The sequence below is a fragment of the Amblyomma americanum genome, chromosome 1 (genome assembly GCF_052857255.1).
Source record: "Amblyomma americanum isolate KBUSLIRL-KWMA chromosome 1, ASM5285725v1, whole genome shotgun sequence".
In the NCBI taxonomy this organism is placed as follows: Eukaryota; Metazoa; Arthropoda; class Arachnida; order Ixodida; family Ixodidae; genus Amblyomma; species Amblyomma americanum.
The window spans coordinates 560,298,980-560,314,998 of record NC_135497.1 but is presented as its reverse complement, the minus strand read 5'-3'; the positions used below and the strand labels follow the sequence as shown (position 1 = coordinate 560,314,998).

The window sequence follows — 16,019 nt, the reverse complement described above, 5'->3', positions numbered from 1 at the left end:
AGGAAGACACAAAATAGTCCCTCAAATATTTGAGCACTGTTGTGACTAATATTTAAACAATTATTGTAGTAATTGAAAGCGTCGTTCATGACGGTGCTTTCAAAGTTCTACGAGCGTGTCATTCACTAGTTAAAATAGAATGGCGTTAGATGTGGAGGGTGAACCTTGCCCAGGCATGATGGCTGCTAAAGAGGATTAACCGGTTGACTGACCTGCAAACCTGCGCAAGGAAATAGGCCAGCTTTTACAGCTTTGCAGGTCACCCGTTTAATGTACTCCAGCAGCCATCATACCTGGACAAGATTCACCCTCCCATCCTAACACCATTCCCACCTTTCTTCTCCCTCACCGGGCCTTCCTCCTCTGAGGGATGACTCCATTTAAACCCCGCCAATGATGAACGCTTTGCCCAGAGGAAGACAAGTCCTCTTGTTGAAACGTTGGCAAGCACCCTGAGGCTTTCCCTCCCTTGTGAGAAAGGAATCTTTCTTGAGGATCGGTGGCTTGAGTTGCTGGTAGCAGTGGCAATTGTGCTACAAACAAGTTCCTGCTTTTAAGCTGCCACCGGTGCGGCTCACCCGGCTAGCTGAAATCAATCACATTTTTATTTTATTTTGAGACACTGACCTTGACAGTAAAACAATGCGATCAGTGGAACACTCACTGTGGATCTTATGCAAAAATGTTGCCAACCACCGGAAGAAAACCGAAACGAGCAATCGACGCCATGTTGGGGGATTGCGGTGCGGAGCTGCTTTCTCAGTTTGGCGGTCCTTTAATTTCAGGCCTGAGAGAAAAGGAATGAGCGATGAGTGGTCTGCGGACCTTTCTGTGTTGCCCTCGTTTCCCAACGCTCTCGTGGATACCAATCAGAGGCACCGGCAGCGAAGCTAGAAATTCACAACGCAAACGTATGTCAGCCTGCCGAAGTTGAAGACCGGGAAGTGTACTGGGCAGGTTTATCTCAGACTCAGATGATTCTTCAGTTGTTGTTCTCTGTTGTTTGTTCTGTTCTTGCGTCCACGATCGAGGTTGAGGTAAGGTATCCGCACCCGCATTGCATGGACGACGCCATTTCAAGATTGCGCATTCGATTACGGGTACACCTTGGTGAAACTTGCCGAGTGTTCGTTTTTCTCAAGTGCTGAAGGCCGTCCGATGGTACAGTGACAGCTTAATTTACATGACCTTTAGGCTATGTTGTGCCACTTCACTGCGCGCAGAGTGCATTTGTGTAGTGGAGTCCAGTGCTAAGAGAACAAGGGTGCCGGCGCTCTGCAGAACACCTGCTAACGCTAACGCGTAGGCCCGCAAAAACCAGGAGGTTTTGTCTAAACTTTGCTCTTCCCCACAACTCCATTTCGGTCCTAGTAAAAGATAAAAAAAACGGGCACATGAAGCCTAGCTGCCCACGCAAAACTAATCCCGCGTGAGAAACTACTAGCTGACCGACGCAGGGTGCCGTAACTGCTAGCAGGCAAGAGTGCTCCTCGGCAATACAAGAGAAGCAAACAGTTAATGTTTGGGCATTTTAGCTGTGCACATGTTATTTGTTTTGTGATTTTGTCTGCGATATAATTATAACCTCTCGAAAAGCACTCAACAGCCGCAAGCGGCTTCCCGCCGGCCTCGCATCGTGCTTCCGGCGAGAAATAAAGTGTATGAAGTTGGCACTCTTATCTTGTTTCCTTGGTTATCCTTGGGTCCTTTTTCTTGTGTACAGCAAGGTACAGAGCAGTATTTGGGCATCTTGGACGACGATAGATGCCAATGTGCGCGTCGCTAATCCCGTAGTACCATATACTGCGGTATCCGGAATTCCCCAACATGGCGGAAACGCACGCGGTCAACGCAAGGCAGTGTCAGTTTTTGCATAAGGCCTACACCGCTGGCTAAAGCGCCTTCCGTTGTGGCTTTGATGCGAAATCGACTAGGCTTGGTGACGACTAAGGAGTAGCGCACTGCCACAGAGCAGTCGTCCGCCTCGCGCACGGGTGGCACCACTGCGGTAAGCTCGTGACATCAGGTGCTTTGGGTCGCCAACTGTCATGATGTGGCAGGGAGCGGTACTTTTTGTCATGGCGCTAGAATTGAGCACAGTTGGACGGTGCTGCAGTACGCTGCTGCTGTGCCATCGACAGTACTCGATGGCTGCATAAAGGCGCTGTCGGTCGGCTCTCTAGACACTGCATATTTTAATGCGAACGCATAGTAGTCCATACGAGAAAAGCCGGCAGCGTGTGTGTGTGTACTCACAGAAAATCCCAGCAATGGCAAGAAAAATAAGGTGACGTCATCAAAAAGCCGTACGACGCACACAGAAAGCCGAGCACCACCACTACAGACAATCCAATACATGTCGTTCGTCTAAATATACTCGCCACTGGCCGATGTCCGTGTGGCGCCAGTTTTCCAAACATTCATATCAAAATTGTGACGCAACCGTGTGTGGTACAGCGCTCCGCGTAGTGTCTTCACTTCACTTCACTTTATTTCCTTAAAGACCCTCGTGTGAGGGTATTACATAAGGGGTGGGACACATATAGATTAACAACAGAAAAAGTACACAAATCTTGAACGAGTTATACAAAGAAAAATGATTATCGTGATGCAAGCAAACGCGTAATTTGGTTAAGAAACATAGTTTGGCATGTGATGGCAGCAAGTTCATGGGGAAGGCCGTTCCAGTCGCTAGCAGTCCGGGGAAAGAATGATGAAGAAAAAGTTGTTGTGCGTGCTCGTGGCCGAGATACCTGCTGCTGATGTACAATCCACCTGCACAGACTGCATCGACGTATCCCTCGCAGGGGTTAAAAAAAAGCTATCTCTAAACAGTTAAAAAAGACACCCGGTATATTCGCACCATTCCTGCAATAAAAGTAGTCAGTCAGCTCTGACTGTCTCTGTCCCTTTTCTGTCTGAGACTCGCCGAGATCTCGGCTTCAAGCGAAAGGGGAGAAAAGTGGTCGCAGAATACGGCCTCTCAGTGCAGTGATGTCACTGGTCCGAACAGTGGCTTGACACAAGAATACAGCCATGATTCTGCAAGCTCTAACATCTGACGGCCCAAAGTGGTCTCGGAGCGTCCGTTCAGGGACGGCGACGCCAAGCGGCCGGGCGTGCCCATCTAGGGGCGGCCTCGTTGTCCTTGAGGACAAGAATTAGCGCTTTGTTTTTGCCTCTCAATACTGCCAAGGTAGAAGAGGCACTGCTGTACAGAGGGAGAGAAAGACAAAACACAGCAAGCAAGAGCTCACGCCGGCCAAGGTAGGATGCCGTCAAAGAGGCGCCTGTAAACAATGCTAGAAAACATCTGAGTTTGGCGCGCAGATTGTTGAGTTTTTGCAGCCAGACGGGCCAGATAAGAGTTGATAAGAAAGCGAGTTGGGTGATAACCACTGCTTAATGCACCGTGGCTGCGATTTAATTACCAAACAAAAACAGCAGTGAGCGAATCGAGGACTGTCTTGCTTAACGTCACAAAGCGCACATGCATGCCTACCGTGTTTGTTGCATACGCATGGTTTCCTGCCGTTAACTTCTTTCAAGGTTGCTGCCCTTTGCGTACAGCCGATTCCGTACGAGACTCCGCTGAAACAACCGGACATACAACACGGCAGCTTCCAGTGGTAAAGAGTACCCATTTTTAAGACAGTTCCACCATACTCTGCTCTGGGCGGAGCTCGTAACGTTGGCCAGCTATGACAGCTGACGGTTGCGAAGTGATGCGCTCCGCCACGACTGTGCTGGAGCAAGTGGCATTCCAGGAGGTCGTTCATTCAGTTCACTTCTCGCGCTCACCAGGAAGGACTCACACGAGACGTGTATAGGTTGTGGGCTAATTGCTACAGCCTCGCGTTGGCCATGCGCTTTTCGCCGATGTTGTGCAGCTTCTGGCTCGGAAAGGGAGCCACTGGCTGCCAAGACAGCGACGCCCTCATCTCAGCCACTGGCCAGGTCGAGATTTCTGCTGCCCGACTCGCTGGTGCGTCGTGTTATTTCCTTTCAATTCGCCTGATATGTGGGACATCGCCAATATCGTAGTTGTAACTATTTTGATTCCTTTTACCAAGTGGATTGTGTTCCACTTGCTTTATTGTCCCCTACTTTGACGTCTGTTTGGCCTTATGGAGAACCTGTTTCCCCCCTCCGTTTCGATGCGGCCCATCTTCATCGTCGGCCGTCGGGACGGGCAGCCCCCGGCTGGGCGAGGAGGGAAGTCTCCCTCATGGGGGAAAGGGAACGGCGAAGGGAGCGCCACCTCGTAGGTTACGCGGAATTCTGCGGAACCGGAGAGAGGCTCTTCGGGATCCGGCCAGCGTGGTGAGCGGTTGGAGCCGCACGCTCTCGTCACCTTCCGCGGCAGGCGCACGGGGATCCGTTGTGCCTTGCCGCTGGACTTCTGGTTCCAGGCAGCGAAGCGAGCGCAGCAAACGCGCGCTCTGACCGCCTTCCCCAGCAAATGCTAGGGAATGGCTTTGCCCCAAGAATGCAGCGCGCACGGGAAAACCCGGCCGCCATTATCGGCGCATACAAACGTTCGCCGCCGATACCTCCGAAGTCGCGCCCCTGCCCCAGCCGGTAAGTCGGAAGTTCTTCTTACGTAGCCTTCTATTTCCGAGGAATGCCTCGTTGATGTTTTGTAGCTAGCTGGCCCACTCTGTATTAATTTCAAGTGTAATAAATAGCATATGAGTGTTAACGCTGTGTCGTCCCTTCCCTTTGTCCCTCGAGCACGAACCCCTCCGCGGGGTGGGAGTGCGGGCGGGGCGAAAGGCCTTTGTCCCCCCATATTTCCACAGCCTTTATGGTAACAAACGAACTACACAGTTCTTCCGTTGAGACGTCGAAAGAATGCGGGTGGCAGAAGGAAGGCGCGTCTGTTGCAGTACTCGGGATGATTCCTGAACAGCGTTCCGAGTAGTGAACAGCTACCAACCACTAAACCTTAAAAAAATACCTGTGCCGTACGACACCCACATTGATCTCTGAAAGTGTCTCTGCGCACTTCCAAGTGCAAAAAAGCGAAGTAAACGAAAGGAGCATACCTTCGCACTTCTTTCCGTCCGAGTGTAGCTCGTAGCCGATGTTGCATTCGCAGCGGTAGCCGCCCAGAGTGTTGACGCACTCGTGCTCGCAGCCATGCTGGGTGTTCTGGCACTCGTCGAACTCTGGTAGGAACGGGCACAACATGGAACATGCTCTTTTCATAACAGCAAAAATGCAGAGCCAAGCAATCTTCGCCACAGTGGACATATATTTGTACTCGTTAGAGAGTTTTTACTGGTCACTGTCGGTTCAAATAAATAGCGCACCACTTGTGGGCCCAAGAAATTGTTGCTGTTGAGAGGGGGGCGGGGGGGTGCACATATTCTGTAGCAACGTCTGCTCAGGGACTTGAGCTTTCCCACTTACAACCGTTGGTGGTAAACTATGCTCAAAGAAGACCAGATAGCCTAATTACTCAGCGCTGAATCTGCACCGCCAAGTGGAGCAGATTCTCCACCCGTAAATCGCAGGCACGTAAGCTTGACTACAGTACTCTCCAACGAGAGGAGTCTATCGGGGAAATGAATCGGACATACGGTATTGTCCCTTTGCTTTACAACACCAGATATAGACGAAGAAGACTCCTTTGGTGCAGTGCACTTCCATTTGAACTCACTGGAGGACTTGACACCCTGTGGCAGATGTGAATTTCGTTCGGCTTAATGGGCTTTAGCCCTAATTGGGAAAACGCTGTTGGCGAAGAGGCACGTGGCTGATGAAAGCTTCAGATTAATCTCAACCAGCTGAAATGCTTGTATTACGAACAGGAGACGTGGGCTCACACAACCAAGTCATTATGAAAAATCCATGCGCTAACATACAATGGCACAGAGGAGACAAAACGCTTACTCGCAACCACAAGAATTTTTATTCAGAGGCTTCTACATATACAACAAAAACCAATACGAACCCAGAGTAATCGCACGCCACATGCCGACCGATGTGCAGGAAAAGATTAACACGCGGTTCTCAATCGCTCTTTCAAAAACTTGTCTCTCTAACAGACAAGCCAAGTGAAGGGTCACTAACACATGTATGCTCCATTTCCGTGAATTTGATAGGCTTCAACTATCTCCCACAATACACTATCTCGGTAACGAAAAAGAGCATATCGAAAGAGTTTCGAGGACGTGCTGAAATTAATAAGACTGCGTCCAGTGTTATCACCAAGTAAGAAAGGAGAAAAGAAGAGGCTGTCGATTGTCACGCGAAGAGCCACAACGTCTGCCTGCTCCAGAAAGAGAGCAGAGAAAGGTTATAGAAGCGGTGCGAAGGAGAGAAATGAGACCGTGCGCGACGGAGTCTGAAAAAGAAGGCCACGAAGAAGCAAGACATGCAGTTATAATAATAATGCTTAATTTAGCACCACGATGGCAGGACGCGCATAGTAAAAGCTCTCTTCTATGATGTACAGTTAATCATTTTACAAAGTTATAGCACAATAACTCTGCAATGGAAGACAGAAACAATACAAATGGAAAGAAGAATCATTACTTATTGCAGCACAGTTTTCACTGAGAAAAAGAGCAGAGAGCCAATGCCCATTCAAGATAAAGAAATACCCCTTTAGTTTATGATATGTGATGAGTTCAAAAAGAGTAATATTTTCATACAGGTTATTAGGCAATGCTGGTAGTTAGCCTTGTATTGTTTCAGGAAGTGTGGTGCCGGTACACAGGGTTAATCAGCAGTGCAAAGGCGGCGGTGGCATAAAGGACAGTCAGCGAGAATTCTGGCACCTAAACAACAAATCGTAGTACAAAGGAGACGTTGGGTTCTTATTTGCGCTGACATGCCTAGCGTACGTGAAAATATTTGATAATTTTGGTACTTCGTGGAACTCTCTTTCCTATTGTCTTTATTTCAGGCTATTCGGCTCAAAAGAGCTCTGGAGCCGGGGCCCTTATTCACCAAGTGAACCTTGGCAGCTGAATGGCTCAGCTTTCGTCGTCTGTCGCCCTTTAGCTGTGTTCCGCGGCGCCACTCATAGTAAGACAAGCAGAATGCTCGCGCTCCCCGACACATTCCGAAGGATACTTAGCACGAGACCCATTAGGCGTATGTCCAACAAAAAAGCAAGAAACCGAAGGACTGTCGCGACCGGAACTATCAAAAATAGTAAGCCCTCGCATTGCGCGACTACAGAAGGAAGAAGTGCCCGTCACAATATCGCATGGCACCATTGTGATGAGGGGCTCCTTCAAAGAACCGCACGCGTGCGAGCGGACGGTTATTGCCGGCGAGTTTAATAAACATCATTAAAGGGCATCGAGGCCACCTCGATGGCCACCTGCCCAACATGGCTGCTATCTCATGCGCACAGTGCCTCGTGTGCCTGACCCTAACCATCCCCGTTCAGTTCACCTGGAGCGTTTCAAAAAGTAAACGCAACGGCCTGAAGGCTATAGTGACGGGTGAGCTTCGGCTTGACACTGTGCACCGTAACTCGTGTACCAGCTGTTCTTAGAAAAGATTAAACAACGACAAAGAAGGAACAAAAACACAATGACGATGTAGCACTGACATCAGGAAACTTTATTGAAACTCCTGTGCTTTAAGAGCCAGGAATCGCAGATATTCACTTTTATTTGCCTGCAGGGTCGCGTGAAGACACTTCTTTCCTCGACAGGACCACAGATGCCATGCTGATCAACAGGCTCTTCTCGATCACTCACTGTTCAAGGCTCTCGTGAGTCAGCCTGGCTCCGTTCTTTTACCGCGACAGCGTTAGAGCGGATACTATAGGAGGAAAAGCGAGTGGTTAACACATCCCCTAGTTTTTCTGAACACATCCCATTGTCCTTCCTCGTCTGTGCGCGCTGTTTGAACCTATACCATGGAATACCAACCAGCTCAACAAAAAACTGTTCTCATTACCTAAATTCGTAGCGATGTTTTTGTTTGTTTTTTACACACTCATCGTTATCATGGGTGTTTGCAGTCATAAGCGTTTCTAGTCTTGCGCGACACATCAACGACGCAAATAAAAAAATGACTACCGCTTCTCCTCTATCCTCAACATCCCTCACCCCCCCCCCCCCCCCCCCTAGAAATTTAGAAAAAACCCTTAATTTCAATTCCTGGAGAAAACCCTGGGATAAGCCAGGCGCAGTGTCAAACTAATTGAGGATTGGTCGAGAGGGTTGTGAGGTCACACGCTGAGCTTTGGAATTAAAATTAAACTCGAGTGAAAGTGTCTTATGCATCTTGCGGTATATCATTTGGTCTAGTATGCCTACTGGTGTGTGTAATTATAAAGAGGTACTAATTAAGAAACAATGTAGCAAATATCCATTAACGCACTCGCGTCATACCCTTAAGGAAGAGCTAAGTGTCCCCCTTATTTTTTCAGTGGACCATGAAGATTTTCTTTGCACGTGTGTTCCTCTGATTTTCCTCGTTAGTGATGATGTGATGATGTGTGCTCTCTTGTGCGATCCCTGAGGCACCTTGCTCCGATATGTTGTCACGGGTTGTTGCGGCAACCCGATAAGGAAACCTGGGAGACGGGCCAGGGCGTCCTGAACCAGAGGCTTGGCAGGAGCGGGAGCAGGGCGAAACGGTCGGGACTTAGTTCACGCGCACTCCACCAAACCTTCTGCTTCGTCGTTGCCGATCTGCCCGAGCAGTCAGCAGCAACGATAGGTGGCACGCATGACAATATGTTGCCTGCCATAAACAGGGAAATGCAGTATGCAACTCCCTGTACGCATGCAGAGTACAGTATAGCTCGATTTGAAAGTTATCACATTCTTTGCGGCTAAAAACGGACCAACAACAGTTCCTGGCGTCACGGTCCCTTTGACCGCAATAAACACGGCGTGCAGGATACAGGATTTATTCGGATAGCTATAAACTCATGTATTCGTTGTAGCCCTCTTGCAAAGATGAGCTGTGCTAGAGCACTTTATGCCGAGTAGGTTAACCGTGAAGTGATCACTTTCAAATTCCGTTGCAATGTACCTTTTTTGGCGCGTGGTCTTGCTTTTCTTGTAGCGAAAGCCAAATCAACCGCAGTCTTGCCGTTTCGATGTGGCTGTCGGTCGCCAGTTCTGCGCATGCGCAAGGAGCCGATTGACGTCAGATCCCCGCAGCTGGTGCGCCGCGCACCCACCGCGGAGCAGACGCCGCTCGCCTCCGGCCAAGGAGACTGCGCATGCGCGAGGAGCCGAGTGACGTCAGAGCACGCAGCTGGCGCACCGTGCCGCTGCGCTCTACCGCGCATGCGCGCAAGGAGAGGAGGGGTCGCGGTGTAATATATATATATATATATATATATATAATGAGGGTGGCGGTGATGTGGCGGTGGAAACCACACTGCTGTGACATTCCTTGTGTGCTACGAGGTACATTCCTTGTGTGTGCATCGAGTTGGGGCTTAAGGCCGCCCCTCTTTTCCAGCTGCATACCTTTGCAGAAAGCAGGACGCCGGCACACGCGGAAACCGCTCCCCAGTATAAGCGAGAGCCCCGAGTACATACCGGGAACGAAAATTGTCGCTTGACGCACGGACCCCCACCCCCTTACGACGTGGGCTATCGCCGGGAAGGCACCCACAGCTTCCCGCGGTGCCTCGTGAACAAAAGCGCATTCCCAGAAGGGCCGTGACGGACACCTGTCAGACAGACAGGCAGTACTCGCCAAGAATGTGGAAAGACAGGCGCAAGTGGACAAAAGCGCATTCCCCAGGATGGCCGTGACGGACACCTGTCATGGCGGACAGGCAAGACTCGCCAAGAATGTGGGAAAACAGGGGCGACCCTTAATCTGGTTTCCCGGAGCGACAGACGAACCCCTTCATGATTATTAGCTGTGTCCCGCCGTCGGTAGCGCGGCAGCATCGAGGGCGCTTTCGCCCCCTCCTCTGTTGCTGACGAACGACGCGGACCGATGGTGGGTGGCGGTATGCATGCCTGAGGCAAGGATTAGCTCCGAAGGGAGAGCCTGTGGATACTCTCACTTGAGAGAGAGTGGTGACGTTTTTGTTGTTTATTTAGTTTGTATTGTTAACAAGAATCTGGGTTCGAGGCTAAGCCCAACCCAAAGAGTTGTCCCCATCTCGCATGTTATTTTTCATTGGAGAATTGATGCTTTGGGCGGGCCACTGAAAATGACCGCCCTTAGTCCTTTGTTAATCAAGTGCTTAAAAGCGCATGTAAACGGATGCAGTCCAGTCCAGTCTGAGCTGGGGCTCCATGCTTAGCATGTAATGTGATGCTACTTAGGCACTAACCTGCCCGGTCGATGAGTAAAGTAGTGCAAAGTTTGTTCTTTTGTAAATTCAGTTCTGCTTTTTTTTCCAGTTTAACTCTGTATTTGTATGTTGTAAAATTATGCTCTGCTGTCATCATCTACAAGCTCGCCTCCTGTTCATCTTCCAAGCCGAACGACACTACAGGAAGGTTTTGGGAACCATCCTCGAAGAAACGGACGACTATTGACATTCTACTGCATACACGCTCAAAACGACATCGTTCGCCAAGAGGGCCTTCAGCGCCGAAGCCCGACGGCGTGCAGCTTCTGCCAGCAACCGCTCGAGCCCAACTCCGGAGCCACTCCATCGCCCCCATGAAGTCGTCGGCACGTAAGCTCGGACGCCCCAGCCTCTGATGTATAATCTAAATCATGTGTAATTATTGAATATACCTGTTTGTTTAAACTGAGCCATACGGTGTCTCTTTGCCTCTCCGTCCCGTGTGGACCTGCGCATTATGGGGGTCATCACACTGGTGTCAGAAGTGGGGTCTCAAAAGCAAATGTCCTCTGAATGCTGCGACATTCATGACTTCAAAATTGTAATCAAAAGGGAATCACGGGACTGATTGTGGGACTTTTACCCCCATTTGAGAGGCTTGAGGCACCGGAGGGCTTGAAAAAAAAAATGTCTTTATCTGAGGGAGCTCCCACTCCACAGCCGTCGCTCGGAGCAAGCATGCTGGCATTAGGAAGCGTCATTCCGACGTTTGCGGGAGATAAGACAGGGGTTCCATTCTGTGATTTCTTTTCCATGCTAGAAGAGATTGGGAAAATGGGGGGATGGTCCGATGCTCAAATGCTGGGAATGGCGAGGTGTAAGATGGCAGGAGCTGCTCATGATTTTGCATGGCGAGACGAAAAAGTAAAATCCACAAAATCATTTGCGGAATTTAAGAAGCTCGCGTTTGAGCATTTCGACACTGAACCACGTCACGTGCGGGTACAGAGGTTCCGTGACGCCGGACAGATGGTAGGGGAGGACGTGCGAACATTTGCGTCGCGGCTTCAGCGCCTAGCGCGCGATACGTTAAGCAGGGAGGAGGAAGGAGACCAGCTAAGGAAGAAATACGCGGAGGATCTACTTAAAGAGGAAATGACCGCTTTGTTCGTGGCTGGTCTGCAAGACCCCGTGCGCCGGTTCGTGCTCTCGCGCAAGCCGAGCAATTTCGACCAAGCCGTGGCGGCCGCATTGGATGAGGAACGAAATGAGGCGCTAACGACAGCCGCAGCGAGAGTACGCGTCATAGAGAGAGCGGTGCTCAACCCTGAGGTTGCTCTCTTGACAGAGCGGTTAGATCGCTTAGAAAAGCTGCTATCTCAGCAGGTGGAACGCCAGGTTGAAGCGCGCGCTCAACAGCGCCCATTCGCTGGAAACCGGAGACCGCCACAAAGCTACAGGCGCGGTATGCGAGATTTTGAAGAAATCGTATGCTTCGCTTGCCAGGGTCGCGGACACATCGCCAGGTTCTGCCAAAACGTGCGCCGTGGGGAGCCACAAAGAGAAGCAGGCGAGACACGCCCTAAGCAAGCCTACAGCGGGGCTCCAGATACCGAGACAAAAAACTAGATAGTCCTCCCCAGCCTGAGGAGCGTGGGGAGGGAGCAGTGGATGATGAGGTGGTGGTAGTTTGTGTGGCCGACGAGGCATGCCCTGTTGTGCGTTGCAAGTTAAATGGTTGTTGCATGGAATTGTTGATAGATACGGGGTCAAAGGTGACATTGCTTAAGGAGAGCAGTTTTAACACGCTTCGAAGGAAGGGGGACCGCGAGGTGTTGGAAGCGTCTGGTGGTATGGCAACCAAATTTGTAGGCATAACGGGGGATCCTCCTGGCATAAGTGGACTCTACCGGTTACACTTCTCTCTCGGTGGAATTGCATTGGAGCACCCCTGCTACGTATGCTCGGACACGGTGTCTCTGCCAAACGGAGTGTCAGGTATATTAGGGCAGGATTTTTTGAGAAAAGGGAAGGTAGTAGTCTCATTCTCTGAAGAAGAGGTTAATGCGGGCGGCTCAAAAGTTCCGTTTTTGAACAGGAGAGGGGCTGAGATTCGCATTACCGATATTGACACCCGTCAAACAGTGGGATCATTGGAGAAGGTATATTCGCGGGTTGCCGTCCGGCTGGTCGAGGAGGCGGTCGTCCTTCCTTGGTCGGAGCACATTTTGTACGCGTTTGTGCCTTCAGATGTAGAGAGCGGCGCCGTGGGAGTGCTTGAGCCGGTCGACTCTCTCAGCAATGGCCTGAAGGCAGCCGCGTGCCTCGTGACAGTTAATGACGCCCACAGAGTGCCCCTACGGGTGGTTAACTGTAGCCAGCAGCCACTGAGCCTTCCCAAGAACAAAACATTGGCTTTCTTCACCTCTGCGATAGAGCAACGTGAGCCCACCGATACGGTACTCGCAACTGTAGAGCATGCTAGTCCTTCGGCTGCTCCAAAGGTGTCGTTCGATCTTTCTCACGTAAAATCCAGGGAGAGGGAGGCTCTGGCTGGTTTGCTGAACGACTACTCGGAGGTATTCGCCGCGTCCAACCTGGATTTGGGCTGCTGTGGCGTTATAAAGCACAGGATAGAAACCGGCACTTCATCGCCCGTTTACCAGCGTGCGTACAGGATTCCTTACTCCCAACGTGAGGAGATGGAGCGGCAGGTGCAGGACCTGATTGATCGCGGCATTGTCGAACACTCAAAGTCACCCTGGGGAGCACCAGCACTATTGGTGGAAAAGCCAGATGGCTCGTATCGATTGGTAGTGGACTACCGCAAACTAAATGCCGTAACTCGCATCGATCCATACCCCATCCCCAATATACAGGAGACGCTTTCTCAGCTGGGCTCTGCCAGGTACTTCACGGTAGTGGACATGGCGGCGGGATTCTGGCAGATAGCAATGGATCCGGCAGATGCCGAGAAAACGGCATTCAACACGCCCTCAGGGCACTATGAATGGAAAAGAATGCCAATGGGTCTGGCCAACAGCCCTGCTGTCTGGCAGAGAACCGCTGATGTTATCCTGGCAGGTCTTCTGGGGAGGCTGTGCTTCGTGTATATGGATGACATTATCATATACAGTGACAGTTTTGAGAACCATTTGCGCGATATTGAGCAGGTTTTGGTGCGACTAAGAGGAGCGGGTCTCAAGCTGAAGCCCTCTAAGTGCCAATTCCTCAAAAACGAGGTGAAATACCTCGGGCACGTTGTTTCAGCTGACGGCGTGCGACCGGACCCTGAGAAACTAAGGTGTGTCTCGGATTTTCCATCCCCGACTAGCGTCCGCCAGGTCCGGCAGTTTCTCGGCCTGATCGGTTACTACCGAAGGCACATAGAGGAGTTCGCCAAGCTCGCTAAGCCGCTCACCGCCTTAACAGCCAAAAATGTCGCCTTTCGCTGGGACGAAAACGCGGAGGATGCTTTTGGGGCCCTGAAAAGGAAGCTAATGAGTGCACCGCTGTTGCGCCACCCGGATTTTAATTTGCCCTTCGTTATGGCCACAGATGCGTCAAAGTTCGCAGTTGGTGCCGTGCTATCTCAGGTTATCGAGGGCAAAGAACATCCCATTGCTTTTGCTAGCCGACAGCTGAGCCCCACAGAGCAAAAGTACGGAGCTACGGAAAGGGAGAGCCTCGCCGTTGTCTGGGCAGTAAAGCACTTCAGATGCTACCTTTACGCCCGCAAATTCAAGCTAGTCACAGACTGCCATCCTCTGAAATGGGTGATGAGTGTCAGGGACCCTAGCTCGCGACTCGCTAGATGGAATCTACACCTGCAGGAATACTGCTTTGAAGTTGAGCACAAGTCAGGAAAGACACATCTGAATGCTGATGCACTCAGCCGCACAGCTGCCGTGGCAGCTATAGATGAGTTTGTCCCCGTAGTCGACCCCGCCGAATTACGCACAGAGCAGTGCAAAGATCCTGACCTGAAGCGAATAATCGAAAGCTTAGAGGGCGCACCGTCTCACCCCGAACAGCTAGGTTATTTCATTGGCAAAGACGGCACCCTGTGTCGGCGCACGAGGCCAACCAGGAAAGGGAGACCAGAGAAAACCGCTTGGGAGAGAGTCGTCATACCTCGGTCGTGGACAGAAAGGGTTCTTCGCGCGTTTCACGATGCGCCATGCGCCGGTCATTTTGGCGTAGCGAAGACACGCAGGCGTGTGGAGCGTTTGTACTTTTGGAGTGGCATGCGACAGGATGTTAGAGACTACTGTGCGAAGTGTCATTCCTGTCTCGAAAGAAAAACACCCAAGGGACGAAGACCAGCTCCAATTCAGCCGTTCTCTGAGGTTTCGGCTCCCTTCGAGCGGACAGGTATGGACATAATGGGCCCATTGCCCACGACCACTTCCGGAAACAAGTACATTTTAGTATTTGTCGATCACCTTTCAAAATACGCGGAAGCGGTAGCACTCCCAGATCAGAAGGCAGACACGGTTGCAAGAGCATTTGTCGAACAGATCGTGCTCCGACATGGACCCCCGAGGCAACTCTTGACAGATCGGGGAACGAACTTCGTGTCGCAGCTAATGAGGAGAGTTTGCGAGCTGCTTAAGATCGCTAAGAAGCAGACAACACCGTACCATCCGGCTTGCAACGGCGCGGTGGAGCGACTGAACCAAACCGTGGCCGGGTTCCTGTCGCATTTTGTTTCGCGCGACCAGCGGGACTGGGACTTGTGGCTCCCGTATGCAATGTTTGCCTACAATTCCGCAGCACACGAGAGCACGGGCGAATCGCCATTCTTTCTTCTCTACGGCCGAGACCCGGACCAGCCTAGTGAAGTGCCAGAGGGCCCCCGTCGTGTCCCATACGCTTCACTGGACGACTATAAGGTGGAGCTAGAATCGCGCTTGCAAGTGGCGAGGGACATCGCAAAGGAGGCCTTAAAGAAAGCGGCGAAGCGCAGGAAGGAGGTGCACGATCGCAGTGCTAGAGACGCGCCGTTTAATGTGGGGGACAGCGTGTACATTGAAAACTGCCAAAGGCAGATTGGGCTAGCTCGTAAGTTCCAGACGAAGTGGAGAGGACCGTGCGAGGTTGTCGAGAAGCTTTCTCCGGTAAACTTCAGAGTCCGAGACGTGAACCGGCGCTTGATAAGGATACACGCAAATCGCCTCAAGTCGGCACCGGTTCAGTATTCACGAAATGAGGAAAGGGAAAGCGCGGATTTTGATGGGGACAGAAGTGAAGCGGAGCGCGCAGATAGTTCGCAAGAAACGCCCTCTCCTGCATTTGTTCGGCAGGCGCCAGAGGTGACGGCCAGAATGCCACCGGATTTACTTCATGCATTGCTAGAAGAAGAAGCGCGCGAGGTTGCCGCGCAGATAACGCCAGGAGAGGCTCCTGCCACGAGCCCTCGCGAGTCCCAAAGCAGACAAAGGGGCACAGACTTACTTAGTATGACTCATGAAGGCCGATATCCGCTGCGAAATCGGAAAGCTAAGTCGGACTAATGGCGTAAACAGAGCGGAGTTTTGAACTGGTTAGAATTGTGTAATGCCACAGCTCATAACATTGCTATGTGCTTATGTGTTAAGTTATCGGAGTTGGTAGTTAAACCTTTCTGTCATTAAGTAACACCTTCACAGGAGAGCATGCGGAGCGCATGCAGAACCTGCCCTACTTCCTTTCGTTATCTATATTTTTGTCTGTGCCGTGATCGTGCTAGAAGTGGGAGCTCCTTTATAACTGTGGTAAATTTATTTCGTCCAGT

The 16,019-nt window shown here is 51.1% G+C and overlaps 1 protein-coding gene across 3 annotated transcripts in view; it reads right to left on the bottom strand.

Moving 5' to 3' along the window:
* LOC144116373 (protein tolkin-like) overlaps positions 1–16,019 on the bottom strand; it is a 1,150,388-nt gene that overhangs the window by 77,214 nt on the left and 1,057,155 nt on the right. For all 3 annotated transcript variants that reach the window (XM_077651146.1, XM_077651147.1, XM_077651145.1), the window contains one exon: positions 5,049–5,171. In XM_077651146.1, coding sequence (XP_077507272.1) covers positions 5,049–5,171 — 123 coding nt within the window. The remainder of the gene's footprint in view (positions 1–5,048; positions 5,172–16,019) is intronic.